This window comes from Podarcis gaigeae, assembly GCF_964106915.1.
Source record: "Podarcis gaigeae genome assembly, chromosome: 13".
NCBI classification, from domain to species: Eukaryota; Metazoa; Chordata; class Lepidosauria; order Squamata; family Lacertidae; genus Podarcis; species Podarcis gaigeae.
This window is the reverse complement of record NC_139689.1, coordinates 21,931,390-21,952,935: the sequence shown is the minus strand read 5'-3', so window position 1 is coordinate 21,952,935 and position 21,546 is coordinate 21,931,390. Positions and strand designations below refer to the sequence as shown.

At 46.9% G+C, this 21,546-nt stretch overlaps 2 protein-coding genes across 7 annotated transcripts; both read right to left on the bottom strand.

Moving 5' to 3' along the window:
* Positions 1–248: 248 nt before the first annotated feature.
* On the bottom strand, positions 249–5,402 carry LOC310829533 (sulfotransferase 1C2-like; the record flags this gene model as incomplete). Of its 2 annotated transcripts, none has more annotated exons than XM_083708118.1 (7): positions 249–1,331; positions 1,902–2,082; positions 2,624–2,718; positions 3,683–3,809; positions 4,096–4,220; positions 4,781–4,949; positions 5,286–5,402. In XM_083708118.1, the coding sequence occupies 6 exons, from the start codon at positions 4,944–4,946 to the stop codon at positions 1,219–1,221; spliced, it is 807 nt and encodes a 268-aa protein (XP_083564244.1). In that variant the 3' UTR covers positions 249–1,218. The 2 variants fall into 2 exon arrangements, with proteins under 2 accessions (XP_083564244.1, XP_083564243.1); XM_083708117.1 differs by lacking the exon at positions 5,286–5,402 and adding an exon at positions 4,503–4,631 and having other exon boundaries at positions 4,781–4,961.
* A 1,923-nt stretch (positions 5,403–7,325) lies between these two features.
* LOC310829531 (cleavage stimulation factor subunit 2-like) lies at positions 7,326–19,724 on the bottom strand. Of its 5 annotated transcripts, XM_083708113.1 has the most exons (16): positions 19,566–19,724; positions 18,455–18,533; positions 17,579–17,748; positions 17,329–17,465; positions 16,530–16,649; positions 16,217–16,414; positions 15,765–15,879; positions 14,832–14,876; positions 13,281–13,340; positions 12,693–12,834; positions 12,040–12,209; positions 11,360–11,484; positions 11,027–11,329; positions 9,863–9,988; positions 9,206–9,342; positions 7,326–7,847 (listed from the first exon to the last, which is right to left on the bottom strand). In XM_083708113.1, the coding sequence occupies exons 1-15, from the start codon at positions 19,621–19,623 to the stop codon at positions 9,220–9,222; spliced, it is 1,971 nt and encodes a 656-aa protein (XP_083564239.1). In that variant the 5' UTR covers positions 19,624–19,724; the 3' UTR covers positions 7,326–7,847; positions 9,206–9,219. The 5 variants fall into 5 exon arrangements, with proteins under 5 accessions (XP_083564239.1, XP_083564237.1, XP_083564238.1 ...); XM_083708111.1 differs by having other exon boundaries at positions 11,027–11,484; XM_083708112.1 differs by having other exon boundaries at positions 11,027–11,484; positions 15,765–15,876.
* Positions 19,725–21,546: the final 1,822 nt, after the last annotated feature.

Below are 21,546 nucleotides of genomic sequence, written 5' to 3'. Positions count from 1 at the left end.
GTGCGGCTGTTCATATGTGAGGATATCGTGTTGCATCTACTGCCACAGGGCCTGATTTTCCACCCAATGTTATTTAACCCTCTATAGCAAGTATCCCTGCAGAGAGGCCAGGTGACCCCCTGGTAATATACTCCGGCATTTCCTCTAGGGGGCAGGGCCCTTTAGCGATTCATATTACGGCAAGGGACCTTGGTTCCTGTTTTACTACAGAAACACACATTTTTAGGAGTTAATACAGATTTTTTAAAAAATTTTAATTTAAATTTTATTAACATATAAAACACATACATTTACACAATTACACAATACAGTTTAGTGAATAGAAGATCCAAGCACTGCATCCCATAATCCCCCAAGATAGATTGTGGCAACTTGACATTTTGTCCTAGCATCAGTTGAGGCTTGCGTACTTGGTTTTCTACCTACTGCACACGTAATATAGATCTATTGCATATATATTTTTGCCTTTGAAATGTGCTTCCTGATCAACCTCAAACCAGCCAAGGTGTTATTGTGTGTTGTTATTTGTAATTGTAGAAATGTATCAGGTAGGATCTAGGTTCCGTGGCAATGTTCTGGAAAACATCAACAAGATTTGGGGCATTGCTCATAAAAAGCTGAGTGGTCATATATTTGCTATGCAGCATTTCTTTGATATCACTGCTCGGTCTATGAGGCCATTTCAGTCATTTCATGCCTAGCATTCATCCAGACTTCTCTCCGCCCCCTTTTTACACCATGGTTGTTGGTTTATATCATGGATGTATGTTCTGTATAATATTGCTATGAACTTGGCTAGAATAATAAACTTATGACTGACTGAAAAGCACACCTTTCTTTATCCCTTCCTGGTCAATTGACATGGAAGGGAGAAAGAAAGGAGCCAAGACAGCTGATCCCACTTTACAGGGCTTGGCAAAGCAGCCTCCCCCCAACCACCCCCCCCCACTTTAAAGGAAGCAAAGAAAACTGAATCAAATGAAAGAAGGTTCAGTCTAGCAGGTTTTATCCAGCTTCTACTCAGAGTAGGCCTACTGAAGTCAGTGGACCTAACTTAGTTGTGTGCACGAAATTCAGAGGGTGTACTGAGGGTAGAAATAACAAAGGGTAGAACCCCATAGTGTCAGCTTGTTCCTTCCTTATTTTATTGAACACAGGTAAAATGTCCGCTTCAGGAATGTTAGGGAGGAAGTCTCAACTGGTAGCAGAGAGATGTTCTTATATCTGTGTGCGGAAGATCAGGTTGCTGCCCCCCAATAACCGTTCACAGGCATCATCAAACCGCTCACTTTGTGCCACTGTGAAGTGCTCCTTCCAGTCTCCTACGGTGCCTATAAATAGGAGACATGATCCAGAAAAAAATTAGTTTCCTATCTGCCTTTCCTCCTACTCTAATCTAGTGTATTCCTGTCTACATGGGACCCTCTCTTCCTATCATTTGTCTATCATTTCCTTCAACATATCCCCACAGAATCCCAACTGGATTGCAGAGGATTCTGGGAAGTTTCCTAGGGTAAACACTCATTTTTATCAGGCATCATCACTGTCTTCCTAAAACAGATATTATGATCTGCCTAGAGCACACACTGCATGACAATTTTGGATTCCATCACCATGCCAGTGCTGTTGAAGCATTACTTTCCTGCAGTTGTCTGGAAGCTGATTAAAAGCTAGTTTTCTCACATCACTTAATATAGTGCTATACTGTCTGACAATATCAATCGTACTACGGGAAACAAGATCCTCTCCAACTTTAATTAGAAGCTTCTTCACAAGGGACATGCAGCATTAATGAACTGACCTTTAACTTTACCATTCTGAAGGGGTACTTCTACAGTGCTTCTAAAAAATTCCCTATGAGCTGGAACTCAGCACCGTTCCTGTCCCTCACCCCAACACACCTTTTCGCATGAAGGGTGACACAGTTTGGTCAAAGATCAAAGAAGGTACGGAGCTGTAGTTAGTCATTGGGTTTAGTTTCATGTTCTCAAACATTGTATGGTGCACAATCTGGTTCACAACTGGATCAGGGAGTTGTAGGCCCAGAAATTGGGCTACTTTCCGGATTTCCCGGGCCGGATCCTAAGGAAGAGATTAAACTGTTGTCAGGGAAGATTTGGGCTGTGATTGTGCTTCTTGATTGATTCGGGCCCTGAAGTCGCAAGCTTACAACACCAGACTCATTGGCCACATTCTCACATGATGATAAACCGGACCTCCTGGCCATAGGACCAAACTCCTGTGACGAGCTCCCTTTGGCCACCCCAATAAAATGTTTGAAGTCACACACACACCCCAAAGTTGATGGGCATTATCATTCAAATAGTGTTTGTGCTTGTGATCAATTGTGTGGGGCAATGCTTACCTGTCCCACCCTCCAACTATTTTATTAAAGTGGGGACCTTTGTTCCAGGCTTATTGTGGTTTACTGTGAATGAACAACATGGGATGCACTGTCCACTTGCTCCCAGTGTTAGAGCACAACACGCAGTTCTCTCCTCCTGCAATAACATTTCAGCCAAGGGGTCAAATCTCCTTTGGCCCCAGGAAAGAGTGTCTTTCCTGCCCCATCTCATACTTGGTTCCCACTCGATGCATACATGCATGCATGTAAACTGCTTACCTCTTTCATGTCTTCATAAAAGAGGTACAGAATTGGGTGTCGGTCCTTGGCCTCCCACCAGCCACAAACATTGTCAAACCAAGAGCCCCAGGCAACTGCAAAGAAAGAGAAGAGCAGGAGGAAAGGATGATCACACTGCCCAAAACGAGGGACTGAATCACAAATGCAAAAGAGAGAGAGAGCAGAAAATATGGCACTGATCTGCATGAAATTTTGATATGGTGACTAATGTGCATCAGAACTAATTCCTTTAAACAGAAGTACAATCAGTTTATTACTGTGATAGACCAGCAGTATCTCACTGAACTAGGGAAGGCAGTGGCCAGGTGACCTGCTATGTGCCTGCAAAGTCTGCCCTCCAGGTGCCAGCTGTTGAATAGCAACCTAAAGTCCTCTCCTACTCTCTCTTTTGATGGGTCTTAATATTTAAACAAAACAGGGCTTTTTCAGGGGGAACTTGCTGGAACTCAGTTCTGGCACCTCTTAGGTAGGTTCCGGAAACTCTCAGGTGGGCGCCATTGCTATTCTAAGAGAAAGAGGGAGGTGTTCATGGTGAGTTCTGGCACCTATTTTTCTAGAAAAAAAGGAAGGAAACCAAGCTTATTTCTTATTTATTACATTGTCACTACCTTTTCCTCCAAGGAGTGCAAACTGGTGTACATGACCCTCCCCTGAACATTATATACTCACAGCAACTCTGTGAGGTAGGTTGGGCTGAGGGACAGTGATGGAGTGGACAGCCCTTCAGAAATAGGGTGCTTTCAAACAGAGGGCTGTCTTCTGTAAAATTGGCCACATGACTACCCTATGCATGTTAATCTGCCTTGCACTCTTCTCCCCTAAATAAAATATATCCCATAACATTTCAGGCTTGGAAGAAAAATGGTACAGAGCTTTGCAGATTCACAAAAGATACCCCATTCCTCTGGTAGGCTCCAAACCCCTCCAAAACTGCTGGGGGTGAGAACTTGACACCCTGGACCTGGACCCAGAGAGTGCTCTGACTGACCCAAATTTTCTTTCCTCCTATTTTGTATTTCTGTAGCTACCTGTACTCACGTTTTCCTGCAAGGAAGTTCTCCAGAAACTCGTCCCAGTTTCCTGGCTCTGGCATCCCCTTGCTCATGTGGTAGAAATGGAAGTAGGAGACTGCGTTGTCCTTGGCATTCCTGGCAACGTAGATGATCTGCAGGAAAGAGGGAGGAAACCCAGGAGTCTGAACATCAAGCTTTTCACTCACTCACTCACCTTGTTCCACCTGGTGCCCTTTGAGGAAATAGAGGACACCAACCCGCCTGAAAACACCCAAATGAAACCTGGCTGGTCCATAATATTGAGCCTCTTCACCTGCTCATAGGCCCCTTCTCCTCTCTTTTGTGTTTCACATTGCGGGGGACTGAGCCAACGATTTACTAGACCTCGATTTAGATTAAATTCATTGACCCCATTGACCCTGCCCCACTTGCTCTGACCTTACAATTCTGTTCCCAGAAGGAAGGAGACAGCAGCTGGACTGGGAGGTGAGATCTGAGTGTGCGCGGAGAAGGTATTGTCTCTGCTTGTTCCAAGCCTGAAACACCAGAGGGTGGCAACTGGCCTAGAGGTAAGAATAAGAAACCCTTCACGTGAATTTTGGAAACTAAGGATACATATTAGATAGATTATAGTAAAAGATGCAGGAATAAGATACAGAAATATAAAAACAGAACCCATGGAGGGATGCAGAAAGGTCCGAAGGTTCAAGGAACCGTTCATTTATTTTATTTTTATTTGAACAGATATGTTTGTTATGTATAAAAATTATGAAAAATCAAAAGAAAAAAGAAAAAAAGAAACCCTTCTCATCCATTGTCTCTCTGAAACAGCACCCGTTACTCACCTCGGGGAAAATGTTTTGGAGGGAACTGGTCTATGAGGGGAATCCGTTGATGGATGGGGACCTGGTCACATTTCTGAGGGTCTCCTCTATGCTGGATCATGCTCACAATTTCCTGTATCCAGGTAGTCCCTGGCAGGAAGGGTTGGAGGAGAAATATGGAGATCCAATCATTCACTCATTGGTCCCCAATTGACCAAGCTCTACAGCTCCCCCCCCCCCCATGTTGTTGTCTCCTCACCACCAGGACAAAACCCCTTGTTTCTCATCTCCCCATTTACCTGATTTGGGGTAAGTGCAAATGAGAAGGTCATCGGGCCGAGCTCTGAAGGCCCAAAGGCGCTGCCAGTTATCTGCTGTGTTTTTGAGAAAAGGAATGCCATCAACATCCACCAGCTCTGTGCGCTTGATGGACTCCATACCTTCCTGCCCAGTTTTGTGATCCATCACCTGGTGGAGCATGAAAAGAAATGATATAAGTCAAGCATGCAACAAAATGTTGTGGAGTCACCTGCCCCACTTCAAGTTTCTATCCCTTTCCCAGGACACACCGTTCCAGTTTCCCTCCTCCCAGTTTTTTATCCCTCTCCACCTTGAAGTCAGTCACTGAGCATACTTAGACCTTATTGCGCTGTTTTAGGTTCCCCTCCTTAGTATCCCTCCCACCCTGAAAGGACTTTTGCTAACTTGGAGGTTCCCTGAAATCTACAGATACTTCTTTCTGCATGGATGGTACCACTGGTAGATGAGTCTGCACTTCGTATATAGGATCACTGTGTTCCCCACCCCTATACAGCCATGTCCCTTGGCAAGCAGCCATGTATGGGTGCCTCCTGCTCTCCTGTGCCATCAACCTGAAAGAAGGCTACCTGTCAGTTTCACTCCCGTCTTGATCCTTTCTTCCTTCTGCCTCTCTCTTGCTTTATGTGCAGCCCGGGAACCTGATAGTGTGTATTTTTCTGAGAGAACAAAGTTCCTGGCTGTGTTTGCTTAAATGCTGGAGGTGGGCATTCTGCCAGGACTTTCCTGAAGTTACTGTTTAGAGAGCCCTTGATGGCCATGGGCAACTCAAGAGAATTGTCCTTTCTTTTGACCCAGAGGTGTGAACGAAGACAGGGATTTAGAAGGTTGCCAAGGGAATTGGAAGTGATGTACCACAAAGAGTTTTTGGCTCTTTGGCATGAGGCTTGGGATAGCTGAGGAAGGGGCAGAATGATCTTGGCTGGCTGCCTGAAGGCCGGTGGGGAGAGCTGCTTTGGACTGCAGTACTGCTGTGCTTCAAGCTAACATATGTAGAGTGGGTGGCACCCATGTTGTGGCAGGCTTCGCTCTATATACATTCATGAAAATAATGGGAAACCTCCGCACAAGTCTTAAAAAGGGGCCATTGATTCTGGGTACAGGGAAGCCTGCTTTTGTAAACATCCTCAAGCATCAGCTACATGTTTTGGTCTCTGTTTCCCCCTCCCCTCCATGTTTATGGGCTTCTCATCCATCTCTCACCTGAGCTCCTGGGCCTCAGTAAATAGGACCCATTCGAATTCACAAAAGTAGTGTATGGAAGGAGTGGGCGTTCACCAGCCCCAATAAGGTCCTCTTAATAGCATGCCGTATTAGGAGAGAATTAGTGCACAATATAGCATTCTCAGGGGTCATGGAACAAACTTCCCTCAGCAGGCTGTAAAAAGTTCCCTTTTCCAGAAGTGCTGTGTTTCTTGTTTGGATCAGCTTTTACTTTGGTGGTTAAACCACCATGGGAGAATATTAATCTAGTGCAGGGTGGATGATGCAATAGGTTGATATAGAGGAGTGTGATTTCATGGGATTATTTATCCAACTCTTTCCTGAAAGAGGGTGTCTCTTTGCTCCTCCAGTGTCTCCGATGTCACCTTTGGTAGACCATCACTTGTTTCACAAGTTATGCAAAATGTTTGACAGCAGGAAACCGGGGTTTACCATTAAATATTTTTATAGAGGAGCAACTCCTTTATCAGATGCCATCCAGAGAAACGTTCTGCCTATTCCACCTAATTGGTTCTTTATACACCAGGTTCTTCATTTAGTAAATCATCCTGAGATTAAGTCACACAACTGAAACTCTCCTCTTCATTTTTAACAATGAGAGCTTTCCAAACTGTGTGTTGCAACATGTTAGTGTCACGCGAATGTTCCCCACGCTCCTCCTGGGGCTGGAAAGGAGTTTAATTCCCGGTTTCCTAGTAAAACTAAATTATGGTGCAAAACTGAATTACCATTTTGCAAAGCGATACATGTCTAAAACGTGTGTCACCAACATGAGAAGTTTGGCAAGCTCTGCTCTAAACCATGCAAGATTCTGTCTTACACCACTGGTGACTTGAGGAAATGCTGGGAGGCTGATTTAAACATTATTGATTGGGGGGTGGGGAGGTATGTTATGTGGGTATCTCCAATTGTGAAACCAATATTTTTATTCATAAAAGAAATTATGCTGAAACTTATTCATATGTGGCATACTGTGCAGAATTTTGGGAAGAAGAAGTAATAAAAGGGATGGAAGGGATGTGCAAACCCAGGCCAATACTGCCCATATATGGTGGGAATGTCCTTATGCTTTTTAAAATTCTTTTTTGACATTGTTAATATTGCAAAATATGACATATCACTTGATCCAAAACAAGCTGCTCAGGCTCAATTCAACTGTTATAAACACCTTCCAAGACTCTTGTTGTGCACTTTGTGACTGCAGCCAGACTGGTCATTTCTGAGAACTGGAAATCCTTTACTAGAAAGCTATTCACAGAATGGATCTTGCAGGCTAGAAGGAAAACAAGACTAGAGACAATGTGAAGAATTATCTGAATTTTTTATTTCTTACATAATGACCAAAAAAACACAACATGTTATCATCTGCCTTCAATGCATATGCATCAACAGAGCATCTATTCTGGAATGAAAATATTTTGGCAACTCCTTGTCTTTTTGTAATCTATGTTGTTTCTCTCTCTCCCCCCCCCCCCCAGCATATTTCATTTTTTTCTTGTTTTTGTATTTTCCCATGTTTATGAAAATCAATAAATACACTATAAAAAAAGAGAAAGAATGGCTTTGTGAAGACCAAAGCTGATCTTTGCCCTGCAAGAAACAGAGAGAAGAGACTGATGAAGTGAGTGCAATGCAGTTGTACAATAAAGCCATGGGGGTTTCACTCAAATCCAGGGCAAGTTTTTAATCTGTAAGTAAACAGAACAAGGGGGAGAACTGAACAAGATAAATTGAAATAAAATTCTGCTCTAGGCTCAGGAAAAGAAAGGGCATCCAAGTAGTCTTCAGCGCCATTTTCAACATATCTTAGGCAACTTTCCAAACCTAAGAAAACAAAGAGGATTCTGTTAAGAAGTGGGACTTTGCTCCCATCACACCAATCTCCTGCAGAAAAACACCTAAATGGGGATTTCGGGTGGATCCCTGAAAGCAGACGGGGAAACAGCTTTTCAACCTACTCAGAACTGGTGGAACAAGGGGAAAGAGTTAAAACTTGGCAAAAGTTTGTGAAGGACATCAGTGCAATTAGGCACTATTGAGTGCTGAGAGGTGACTGGGCCTAGAAGCTTGTGGAAAAGTCTGGGCATGCATTGGTTTGCAGCTGTCTGAAGTCAGGGGTGGTGCCTTGCTTCTGCTCAGGCTGCTGGCTAGACTCTCCACCAGATCTTTTACAGCCAGCATGCCTCTACTCCATGCCTGCCATCATTTTCCTTGGGCTCTTCCAGCATAGTTTCCCCCATATGAAAGCTCCTGCAGAAGTGCAACAGAAACACGCTGCTGCGGCAGAGACATATTAAATAACTGTGCCTCTTTGCTGTTCCTTCATAGAAATCTGGGACTGTGGGCCCAACCTCCCCCCCCCCCCCACAAAAGGCACAATGCTCCAAGACCTTCTCCTGTACAAGAACCATTGAAATGGTCAGGAGAAGATGAGAGCAGGGGTGGGTGGGTGTGCTTGCACACCTCCCTTTATTTTGGTGGGCTTTGACAGGAGAGCACAGCACTGGAAATAGAAGGCAATGAGGGTTTCTGACTTTGTTTACTCTGAGAGAACTAGAGCTGCCTGGCCAGTACAATTTCTTATTTTTTGTTCTTTTGACAAAGTAATGATCATAAATAAATAAAAACGTGCACCCCACCACCCAGACCATTCCATTGTAACTACACAACCTCCCAAAATTTCAACACCTCTTGCGATGGTTTGACCCCTTTCTGTTTTAACAGTAAAAATTCTACTAACACCTTCCATATCTCCTCAAAATAATTTCTCCTGCGTATTCCCCATCTTATCTTAATGATGCATGTTAATTTATCATTAAAAGCTATATCTCACACCTCTTTATACTGTTCTCCCATTTTATATTCTGCTTGCCCCTTCCACTTCTTAGCTATAATTCATGAAGCTGTCAATAAATTTGAGCTAGTCCTTCGTAGCCTGCGAACCTTCCACCCCATCGTAAATTGATAATAATGCTACCTCCGACTTTCAGCCAGCTTTAACACAGTGATTTCTGTTACCTCCTTAAACACCCTTTGCCAGAAAAACTGTAGTATTTACACCCCCGCCACATGTGACCATAATTCCCAGTTTCCTGGCACCCCCTCCAACATACCACCAAATATTCCTTGTTTATTTGATTTAATCTGACTGCCAAACAACCATTTCTCAGCTCCCCTCTTACCCAGAGAGTGCAGATCAAGGGGCACTGGTGGACTTCTGTATCTGCTCTTTCAGGATCAGGATGCTCTGCCTTTGCTCTGGAGGCAACATAGCTATCTGGTCTGCCGTCAGCTGGAGGACCTGCATGATGAGTGCGGCCTATGAAGAGATGAGAAAAACTGAAAAGGGTGTATTCAGACCAATTGTTGTTTTTTTCCTAGAAAGGACTTGGCAATTGAATTACACTAAAAAATAAAAAAAAATACTAATAACCACACACGGGCAGCATATTACATGCCAAAAGCTAGTTTGAAAAGACCTGCAAAGCACATTGTGTTGTAAGTTGAGGGATGCACTCTACAACAATTTCTCATTCCAGAGCCTTGAAGCCACCACTGAAAACACCTTGCTCCTACTGCCACAAATTTTGCCTCCAGCAGTGGCCAGCGGCACTTTCCTGGCCTCTTGCCACTGGTGCTACTGGGGAGTCCTAGGAGGAAGGGGTGATGAGGTGGAGGCACACTGGTGGGAGTGCTGGATTGGCTCCACCAGTGCATCTGAACTACGCTGACCTCCCCTGTGATGGGAGGTCATGTAAGCGCTGCCACCCTGTCCTGCTGACCGCTACTGCTTGCCTCTTTAATGGAGAACTCAAAGAAGGCAACAATGTTTGGCTTACCTTTTCATGATCCTGGGGTGTTACCTGGTTTTGGCCAGGACTGAACCCCCCAGGCTGGCCAGCTGCTTGTACGCTTGGTCCTGGCATGCCTCCGGCCTGCATTGCTGCGGCAGGCATGTTAGGCACCTGTGAACACAAAGAATGATTTCTGAAAATGTATTGCCCCCTCTTTGGTCACATGGATGCAAATGGATAACATTCACAGGGTCTCTGAAAGCAGCTCCAGGTCCTACTAGCTGCACTAGCTCTGAACACTGAGCTGGGGGGGGGGGGGAACCATGGGAAAAGTAAGACGGGAAGCCTTTGATTAGAAAAGCACATGGGGACGTGGCCGGTAGCAATTCACTAACCACAGCCAATATAATTTCCGACCACAACTTCAAAAGAAATAAATCACCACTCCTGCTCCCTTCCCCAATGCATGGATTTTCCAGCCAACGACTTAGAAAGGATTAAGTATAACTGTTAGGAAAAGCTTGGTAGAGTATTAGGAGAGAATCCCTAATTTCCACAGTCAGCTCCCCAGCTAAGACTCAGCTCTCTCTAATGATCTCTCATACTGCTGGGTTCTGAGCTTTGCACTAGGAATTGTTCTCTGCTGCAAAGGCACAGGGCCGGCCAGAGTGTTTGCCTTTCCATCCAGCACAGGGGTTGGGAACCTGTGACACAACTCCCCACCTTCAAATGTTGCTGGACTATGAATCTAGTAATCACCAATCAAACTTTGCTGGGGCTGATGAGAGCTGGAGTCCAGCAATCTCAGGAGGGGTGCAAGTTCCCCGTCCTTGCTCTAGAGCACGGTTTCCCAAACTTGGGTCTCCAGCTGTTTATGGACTACATTTCCCATCAGCCTTGACTGCTGGTCCTGCTAGCTAGGGGTGATGGGAGTTGTAGTCAAAAAACAGCTGGCAACCCAAGTTTGGAAAACCCTGATCTAGAATTTTATCTAAGCGATCAGTCAACCCTGAAGCCACTTCCAGTCATGGTCAGGAACCAACTGGGGGGAACATTCAGGATGAAGATTCCTCCCTCCCTCCCTCTCCCACCTCCATTTGGAGATTGGATTGTTATGCCAATCGGCTGGCGTGACCAAGTGAGGCTGTCCTTGCACTGGCAACAAGGACCTCTCAGTGAAAATGCAACAGACCATGATGTCCCACATACCTGCCGAGGCCCCTGCGAGACAGTGGATGCCATGTTAAGAGGTCCAGGGCCTTGAATGCCTCCAGTCATTGGACCCCTTGGATTGGGACCAGGGCCCCTGGAGTCCATGCCTCTGGGTTCCATCCCCCTGGGTGGCTCCATTCCCCTGGGTGGCTCCATGCCTCTGGGGGGCTCCATCCCCCTGGGTGGCTCCATGCCCCGAGGAGGTTCCATGCCTCTGGGCTCCATGCCACGAGGCTCCATGCCACGTGATTCCATTCCTCTGGGCTCCATGCCCCGCATTTCCATCACTCTGGGCTCCATTCCTCTGGGCTCCATTCCTCTGGGCTCCATCCCTCGGGGTTCCATGCCCCTGGCATCCATCACTCTGGGCTCCATTCCCCTGGGCTCCATTCCTCTGGGCTCCATGCCCCTGCCATCCATGCCTCGGGGCTCCATTCCCCTTGGATCTCTTCCACCTGCATTGAAGACCATCAAACTTAACACATCTGATAGACGGAGAAGCAAACCTGGGAGTTACTTGCCCAAGTTAGGGAGAATTAAATAACTGATTGTACCAGTTCGATTTTTAACATTTTCGTGGCTTGATTTTGTGCGTGTTTGTAGCCGGGGAAGTTTTGCTTTGGGGCGAGGATATAATTTGATCCTCTAGAGCAGTGTTTCCCAACCTTGTGCCTCCAGATGTTTTTGGCCTACAACTCCCATCATCCCTGACCACTGGTCTTGCTAGCTAGGGATGATGGGAGTTGTAGGCCAAAAACATCTGGAGGCACAAGGTTGGGAAACACTGCTCTAGAACATGGTATACCTTGTATAATTATTTCTATTCGTTATTGTGTGGTTTATTGTACAAGTTATTTTATTATCTGCATCTGTTACAAAGGGGAACAAAACACTTAACTGCTATTCATCTCATAAATCACTCCCCTGAGGGATCCTTTACTGTGCTGGGATTTATACCGCTAGCATTAAATAAACGTCCCTTTTCATTTGACCATGAAACCGTCTCTCACCTCGGGTGTCCATCATGGGACCTCGTGGCTCTCCCATCAAAGGCCTTGGTTCTCCCATTGGCCCACCTCTCATTTCGTGGGGGGGCGGCCCACGATTGTCATGACCAGCCATGTGGTGCATGGGGGGGCCCTGGTGAGGAGGCCCCTGGTGCGATGGCCCAAGGTAACCCCTGCAGAAGAGGATGGGAAGGGAGGGGGGTGGAGAAGGAGGAGAAAAGACATCAAAACCCTGTTTCCATTCTTCTCACACAGCAAACAAGGTGAGACAATCTCTGCCTGGACTTCACCCCCTTCCAAGAGGCAAGTAGGAGGCTCAAACGTTATTGCATTACAAAAAAAATAAAATATGCACTGCAACAAAACAACATTCTGCACACATAAAAGATGGCCGGTAGAAGAGTTCCAGCCTCGCTACCTTCCTGTTTCTTTTGTGAGAGTTCCCACTTGCAATACAGTGGCACAACTCAGACACATCTGCAACAAACCACCAGGACTACAGCTTCGTCTTGTGGCAAGTCCCCAGGACTCCAGAGGAAGAGACACAGTTGCTTCCTACCTGTATTTTTAGAATTAATGCACACAGTCCAGGCTGCCAATAGCCTACCATTATTATTATTAACACCCACTTAGAAGTTCCAGGCCCTTCTGCCTACCTGGGTTCCACTTCTCCAGTGACTGACAGCAGAGTTCCCCCACGCGGATCATTTGGGGCGTCTCCCAGAAGGCCTCGGGGTGGTGGACCACTAGCTGGCATTGGCCCACGCTGCATGGGGGCCCGTGGATCTGGCATGGGCACTGTTGGGAAGGCAGATGGGAGGGGGAATTAAAATCATGGGAGAGAAGCGTGATTCCACTTTGTGAGCATCAGCCTCACTTTGACAAGGAAGAGGGGGGAAAGTCAGGCTTCACAGAGGGCAGGTATGCACAGATGCAGTTGCAGAGAGATGGGCTAATTTTATAAGCTCCAGGCTTTGAATTGGCTGCCACATACTCAACACTTGTGTTGCAACCCCAAGTCTTTGTTAACAACTGGAGGAGGCCAGGTGACCAAACAAGCCTGCAACAGGGAGCCTCCTTGCACAAAGATGGCGTTTCTCCCTCTCCCCACGACAGCATGTCCCACACTACTCTCTGAGCCATGTGGCCCACACCCCCAAAGTAAGCAGAGGCCTTGCCTTGCATACTCCCCCCCCCCCCAGGGCATGCAACGAGCAAGGGGAGCCAACCGCAACTCCAGGTACCTTGTACTCGCTCAATAGAGGAAGGCCTGGCAGGTCCCACGGGAGAGAGCTGCAGGTTCCCTGGCCCGGCAGCAGGAAGAGAGGGAGAAAGAGCAGACACATCAACAGGAGGTGCACTTGCTGCATCTGCGTGTGCATAGACGCACACCTGCCTAGCGTGCCCCTTACTCTTCTTCTGGAACAGCTCTGGAGACACTTCCCTTTAAATGAAAGGAGGGACCACCCCCTCAGAATATGATTCCATAGTGTGGCAGTGCCTACACTTTGGAATTCCCTGCCTATTGATGTCAAGCCAATAGGCCTTCACTGTCCTCTTTTCCGCGCCTGCTAAAACCTTCTTGTTTAGACAAGCCTATGACTAAGAAAGTTGAGGCAATTTTAATCTGTTTTAGTATTTTAACTTTAGCAAGTTTTACAGTACGGTTGTAAATGTTTTCCTGATTACAGCAGCCAACGTAATGCTTTGTGTTTCTGTTTCTTGAAAGTCTTCATGCATGGTAGCTTTTAATTCCAATTGCAAAGTAGACTTTTGTGTATTTCCCCCCTGGTCATTTTATGTTGATCTTTGGACTCGGAATAACTATACGTAAAAGTTTGATATAGTTCTCAGTGCTACTGACATTAGGGGCCACATAGCTGCAAACAGTAACAAGACTCTTGCTTGTAGCCAAGCCTTCTTAGGAGCAGCACATAAAAGAAACTGTCCCATTCTCTCCCCTGACTGGGGGCATCCATTGATCCTTCAGTGTTTATCTGGACCTCCTTTTTGGTGGTGATCTGCATCAGCTGCCCAGGAGGAAGCGTGCTGGGTTCATACATAATACCAAGTCATAGTTTAAAACAAACCATAGCTCCAGATAGTGGTTTGCTGACAGTGAAGAAACTATCGCTCAGCTTCTGGACAGGGTTCACACACAACACACACAGTAAACTATGGCTTAGCATTATGTGTGAATCAGGCCAAAAAAAGGCTATATAACAAATATGAATGGGGACTCTTAAAGCATGAGAAACACAGGTACAAACCCCGTCCCCCCACTTAGCAACAAAGCTCACTAAAGATGCCATCCTTTGCATGGCTTATTGAGAATAAGCTCCACTGAACTCAGAGCTGGGCTATTGGTCTCTCCTTCTCAGCCAGTTATTACTGAGAATAATACCACAACTTGCCCCTGGGACCTGACAGGAAAAAGTAATAAATAAATGCAAAAAAAAACTTGTTTCTTTATGTCCATCAGCTTCATGAGCTTCTGGGAGCACCTGGAGGTTGGAGCCTCAGGGCTAAAATGGGATTTGCAGGCTGGCTCAAAAAGGCAATTCCAAAAGGATGTTTTGTTACTTGCTGCAGAACCAGAGGTACATTTCAGTGCAACCAGGTGGAATAACAAACATGCAGCAACATCTACACACACACACAAACCCCTTGGCCTCCACTACCAGAACAAAGCAAGCCCATTAACTTTGTATGAAAGAAAAAGGAAGGAGTGGGAAGCATTTCAAGGAGTGACGCCCTCTGCTGGCTAAGTGACAGAAGGCAGCCATATGCTTTACCTTGACCACGTTCCAAGAGCATCGGGCCACCTCCTGGCATGCCACCTGGGGAGAAAAAGAGCCGTGTTAAGCAAAGGAGGCACTGGGTTGATTATGGGGGTGTGCTGGGAGACTCAGGGATGCAAAACCAGTCTTGTAAACAAGCCAACAAGTACCCTGCAATTTATTTAAGTTTTCTAGTCCACTATCAGACCAGAAGCCTGTGTTTCCATGCTGGATGTGGAAAGAAGGAAAGCCTCATCTTCCTAGAAGGCCACTGAAAGAAGAGAAGGAAAAAAGCATTCTACCATGCCTCTTCCTCCAGCATTCTCCACTGAGAAAGAGGCTTTCCTTCTCCCATACCTAGCACAGAAGTGGGCTGCAGGAGGGAGGATGTGAGCAACCCATCCCTCCTCCTCTAGCTCTCTTGCTCCCTCGCGTGGAATTCTTGAATACCTGCGTTGTCAGATGAGTTGTTAAATAAAAAGCTGATTTAAAACAGCAAAGTGAAAGTCCAGCAAGGCATGCAAAAGACAAAGATAAATAAAATAAAACCAAGAAAGAAGGGGTTTTTTAAATGTTAGAAAATGAAAATAAACAAATTGTACTGCTATCCTCCACATCAGATCACTAAATATCATCAACACCAATTATCTCAATTTTCATCCTGGCTAAACCACTTAACCCTATGCATGTTTCTTAAGAAAGATGTTCTACATTCACTGGTGCTGACGCAGAGTTATGTGTGCACAGGATTATAGTCTTCCAATGTTGCCATCCTTGATTCCACTTCTCGCCATGTGTGGCCAAATTCAGCCCTTTCCTGCCCTGAGGTTTCCTATATCTCCTTATCCCTGGAACCCAGAGACCCTGAGTCAAAAATTATGACTGCCAAATCAATTACAGATGCTGGGAAAGACACACCCACACCCATACCCACAGAGAAGAACTCACCTCCAGGAGCCAAGGGGCCAGGGCCAGAGCTTGGCATTTGCCCTGGGGCTGGCACTCCTCCCTGCATGGGTGGCTGCATCATAGGGGGGGCTCCATTGACATGCATACCCCCCTGCTTGGAAAGAGGGAACGAAAACAGATTGTGAGGCCTTATTCTGACTCAGGTGGGCAATTGATTTCTGGTCCTAAGTTTGTCCCTACTTTATTAACCCATTTAAATGCTAATACAACAAATATAGCTACTAATAAAGGACTAATAAAAACTCTATGAAATTTATCAAATTATTTATAACAGATATATTCATGTTCAATAAAGGTTTAACTAAAACCATCATAAAAACAACAAATAGGAAAGGACATGAACAGATTGTGACATAGACAACTAGCGTATCATTTACAACTGGGAAATAAGACTCAGCCCACAGATTCTACTCAAAGCAACGAACTCTTACTATTGGTTGTGGCTGGGAGGAGGGGACGTTTGGCTGGTTCATCTGTGCATTTGGACCAGGACCAGGACCAGGACCAGGCCCTGGTCCGGGTCCAGGTCCAGGCCCGGGACCTTGCCCAGGCCCAGGCCCTTGTCCTGGACCCGCTTGCAGGCCGCTTGGAATCAGAGCTGGGACGGTCGTCTGCCGATGCAAGATTTTCTAGGGAAGGGAAATGGCAGAGTAAAGCCTATTGCAGAAACACATGGCCCCACCTTGGGGGCAACATCCCACCCCCCACCCCGCTTCCCCAAGGCAAGAGATGTCGCAAGCATACCAGAGCGATCTCCGGATCCACAATCCGCATCACCACCTGGGCCTGCAGCAGGGCATAGGCGAGCTGAGGGTTCTGCAGCAGCATGCTCCGAGCCTCCTGAGGACTGTTCTGGACACAGAGCTGGAGAGAGGAAGAGAGAGGATGGGAAAGCACACAGGGCAGCTGGATTGAAACCCCCCAGCATTTAAAGCAGCTGTGGAGAACATTTGGCCCTCCCAATGTGGCTAAACTGCAACTCCCATTAGCCCTAGCAAGCACAGCCAATGGGCAGGGATGATGGAGAGCTGTAGTTCAGCAATACTGGGGGGGGGGGGCCATAGAGCATTTCTCCCCGGTCCAGGCTATTATTATTATTATTATCATCATCAATAAACTGCTCTTCATCAAAAGATCTCAGGGCAGTTCACAATCTGTAACACAGAGATAAACTCCATTAGCAAGATGTGGAAAACCATTTCAGATCTCTGGTAGCCACAGGGAAGTCTTCTCTGCAACCAGTATGAAAATGCAAGCTATGGGTGAGCCTCTCAGCAGAGCAGTTAAAACCAACCAACCATTTTTTATCAAGCGGAAGGTTGGAGGCGATATGGAGTGCTGCACCATGCCCACGTAAGACTGTTTTGGCTTCTGTGCTAGTCGTGGTGAAATAAGCTTTATTCTCTTTGCAGCTAGAGTGAGACATGGGTGTGGACTGGAGAGGAAAGACTAGCCTACATGAACTTCCTAGCCACTTACGGCTGCCACCAGGTGAGCTGTTAAACACTTGGCTTGACTGCTCTCTGCCATACTGTCCACTGACCTTCATCTGCTTCATCAGTTCAAACATCTGCTCTGGTGGGAGGCTGGCAACAGCCCTGCTGATGGACTCGGGAGCATCTTCAGGGTTCACAGCGTCTCCGTAGGGCGACTCAATGATGGGGGCCCCAGTGCCCAGGCCTAGTAGAGAAGATTGGGTTAGAACCAGAGATCTTCACCTTGTCATGCACACCTTGAGTGGCAGCACATGGCAGCTGCTGCCCCCCCCCCTTCCACAAGGCCTTCAGACTCACTCTTCAGCTCTTCTTTGTTCTTCTCGCTGGCTGCATTGTCCACACGCAGGGCTCTCCCACTGAACTCACGTCCATTCAGATTCCGCATGGCACTGAGTGCCGTCTCCTGGTCTTGATATTCACAAAAGCCATAACCTTTTGGTTTGCCCGTCTCTCGGTCATACACCAATCTAGCCAACAAGCACAGAAAACAAACTATAATGAGCAGAAAGGCAAGAGAGGGAGGGGAAAGGGTTTCGTGAAAACTGGGGATCAGGGGCTAACTGGCTATATACTGTCCTATTATATAGGAAGCTACCTTAAGTCAGGTTAGTTTATTTGTCTATCCAGTTCAGTATTATTTACTGGCAGCATCTTTCCAGGGTCTCAAAGAGACAAAAGCTTTCCCCCGCATATGATATCTCAAGGATAAGGAACCTGTTGCCCTCTGGATGTTCTTGGACTGCAATGTTCATCATCTCTGACCACTGGGATTGTGGCAAATGGGAGATACGAGTCCAATGACTTCTGGAGCACCACAGATTCCTCATCCCTGTGCTACCTTAACATTTTATTGGAGGTTTGTAAAATTTATATTCCACCTTTCTTTCAAGGAGTTCAAGTTGGTATACATAGCTACCCCACCCATTTTATCTTCACAACAACTATGTGAGGCAGGTTGGACTGAGAAGTGCAAGAGACTGAAGGTGGGACCTTCTGCATACAAAGTGCTTAATACTTCTCAGTTAAATTTCTCAGCCAAGATTCCCCACCCCTGTCTTAAGATCCCCTAGTATCTACCACCACCACCACCCATGCCACATCCTCATCCAACTTTCTCAGCCCTTCAGACTCAGCTTCTCTGATTCAGGAAATCCTAACAAGCATATGTCTCACCGGAAACTGACGACAGGCCCAACCTCTGAGAAAATGTCCTTTAACTGCTCTTCCGTGGCTTCATATGGGATGTTCCCCACTATTGGAGAGATGGGAGCAGATTGTGAGCACCAGCAGCATTACTGGAATAAGTGGGACATCTTTTCAAACATAGGTCAAGGCATACATCTTCCATCAGGAATTTGGAAATGGAAAATGGTTTTAGTGTTGGTTATTTGTTTCCCAGTCTCAATTACTGAAGGCACTGATTAAGCAGAGTTTTGAAGTATTTTATTTGGAACCAATCCTCCAGCAAAGAGTAAGAAACCCAAATTAGGCCCTGAGCGTTAGATCATCTTGTGTTACTGCCCAGCTTTTACAAAGTTTACTCTCAATTTTAGGCAAGAGGCGTTAGAATATGTATGCATTTGAAGGCAATGACCTAGCAAGCAAACGGTAGGCCATCCCAACACATATATTTGCTAAGCACATGGAGAACAGCATACGTGAGGGAATGATAATCAACAACAAGGAACTTAGTTCTACTGTTTCTTTCAATAGCAGTGTGCAAGGGAAACTTAAGAGAGTCTTTGGAAGCATCCTTGGAAGAAAGATTGCCCATGACTACTGATCTCCCACTGCAATGCACAGCTTGAAATGGCAGGTTGGGTAGTCTTTTCAGGTTGCACAACTTTGGCAAAACCATGTGCTATGAGGCAAACACAGTTTCCCTTATAATGCCTAGGGATTTGTATTGGGAGCTAATGCCCAAAATGTTTGAAAGGCACCAACTCTGGCAAAGCTGGACTAGAGTTGACAGAACAGCGCTGTGCACGGAGTCTCTCCATGGAGTCGGAGGTAAAGGGGAGGTGGGAAAGAGTCAGAGCAGCCACTGCTCTTCCCACCCCAAACTTCCTCCCTACACCTCCTAATCTCCCTCTCCCATCCCTCCCTCCCTCTCCCATCCCTACCTTCCTCCACTTCTACCTTTCCTTCCCCTTCCCCCGCCCCCTTTCCGCCTTCTCTCTCTCTCTCCTACCCTTTCCTCCCCCCCCCCCCCACCTACTTTCCCCTGCCTTTCCCAAAGTGGGGGTTGAGCGGCGTGCTCTTCCCGCGCCCGCTCCGCCCTCACCGAAAACGGAGCGCAGGGACCGGTCCACGGCGGGATCCCGCACGGAGAGCCCCGCCATCTTCCTCCCGCTCCAACTTGCTAACGCCTCCTCCTTTCTTCTTGTGGAGTCCCTTTCTTTCCCTCCGCCCAGCAACACAACCCATGAACGTTCGTTCCGCCTCTCAAGCCGCTTCAAGACCAGCGCCTGACGTTAATGTTTTAATATAACGTTTTCCCGTTCTCTTCCCTCCCACACGCGCCCCGGCGCTTTGATGCGGGGGGCGGGAGGAGGCAGGCCGATTTCCGCAGCTGCTTGTTTCTATGGCGGGGGGGGGCGGGTGGAGAGGTGCAGGTTTTTTCTATTTTTACTTTGGGAATAGCTTCTGAAATAGCTTCCGTGTGTTTTGACTTTCAGGCGCTCCCCGGAATGACTTAAAATGTGGGGTTATTAACGTCGCAGTCTGGACCAGGCAGTCTTTCATCGCGTGTGTGCAACATTAAATGAGGCTCGGGTAGTTTGCCCCCAACAAACATGGCGGCTTTAGGGCCTCGCTAAAGGGCGGTGGCCATAGCAACCAGACAACGAGTCCGAAAAGATGGAAGGGCTCCTGTCTCCTTTTGCAACTCCTCGAGACTGTGCCAGGGCCGCGCGAGAGAGAGCGGCGCGCAGGCGAGGCTTGTGGCAGGGGAAGAATTTGGGTGTTGCTCTGCTTTATTAACGGAGGTTTTATCTGCCCCATGTGACAGTGGGACTCAAAAGACACGAGTGAAATTCCTCTGCAGCTGCTATAGCTGCAGGAGCCTTTTCTTCACCGCGGGGTCGTCTGGGGCATGAATGGAGCCCTGCGCCATCAGGGCGACGGGGCAGCCGCTGCCCTGCTTTAGAACCATAGAATGGTAGAGTCGGAAGGGACCCCCAGAGTCATCTAGTCCAGCCCTCAGCAACAGTGCAGGGGATCTTTTTGCTCAACGTGGGGCTCAAACCCACGACCCTGCGATTAAGAGTCTCGTGCTATACTGACTGAGCTAGGCCAGAAACCATACATTTCAAGCCCCTGATGGTTTTCCATATGGAGCCTTGGGGACTGTAGTTCGCTGAGGGTGCTGAAAACTGTGGCTCTGTGAAGGGAATGCGGCAGCACCACGGGGTGATGTGTATTGGGTGCGTGATGTGGGTCCACCCTCCCTTTAACACTCAATCCGGGCCATTCTCCGGATGGCCCGGATTGGCTTCCTTCTCCGTATTGGCAAGTACCAGAATCGGGACAAAACCATACTGTATTTAGTTGGCTCTGCCTGTCTTTGGCTCCACCTGCTGCTGGGCTCCCTGTCTTCCTCTAGCAGCCTCCATGGCAACCAAGGATGGAGGCACCCAGGAGGAGCTCAGTAGGCTGAGGGACCTTGAGTAGACTGTCCATATAAAAAGAGAGAATATTGGCAGGTGTAGCTTCTCATTAGAGAGGATCACTGTCCTTTCTTCCTCTTTTCTTCACCTGGCTATGCTTCTAGCACAGTGTCTATTAGGAAATGTGCAGTCTGCTCCTCTGCATGTCTCCTTAGAAATATGTCCACTAAAACTTACTCCTGAGTCAAGAATACATAGGATCACAATGATTGAGGGGTCAGGATGAGACCTTAATGCAAAGGTATGTTTTTGAACAACTTGAGCTCTTTAAGAAATAAATAAAAATGTAAAGGTATTGTTTGTAAACACTGAATGAGCTTCATGGGCGAGTGGGGATTTGAATCCTGATCTCCCAGGTCCCAATCCAGTACACTCACCACTCCACCACACTAGTTCTCAAGACCAGGTTACCTGAAAATGGTCTCCTCCTCCTGCATATTCCTATCCTAAATGCTAGTGCCCTGTACATCATGACCAGTCAACTGTAGCTCTCTTGCACTTTCTCTCTCTCACAAAGCACAGAACAGTGTGGGAACCACATCTTCAAACGTGAAAGCAAATTCCTGCTGTCAAACACAAGCCTGTTCCAAACACACT

Coding starts and splice junctions, on each gene's coding strand:
- LOC310829531 (XM_083708111.1), bottom strand. CDS start 19,623: ATGGCGGGGCTCTCCGTGCGGGATCCCGCCGTGGACCGGTCCCTGCGC. Junction 17,749..18,454: donor GGGCCTGTCGTCAGTTTCCG/GTGAGACATATG, acceptor CTTGTTGGCTAG/ATTGGTGTATGACCGAGAGA. Junction 17,466..17,578: donor GAACAAAGAAGAGCTGAAGA/GTGAGTCTGAAG, acceptor CTTCTCTACTAG/GCCTGGGCACTGGGGCCCCC.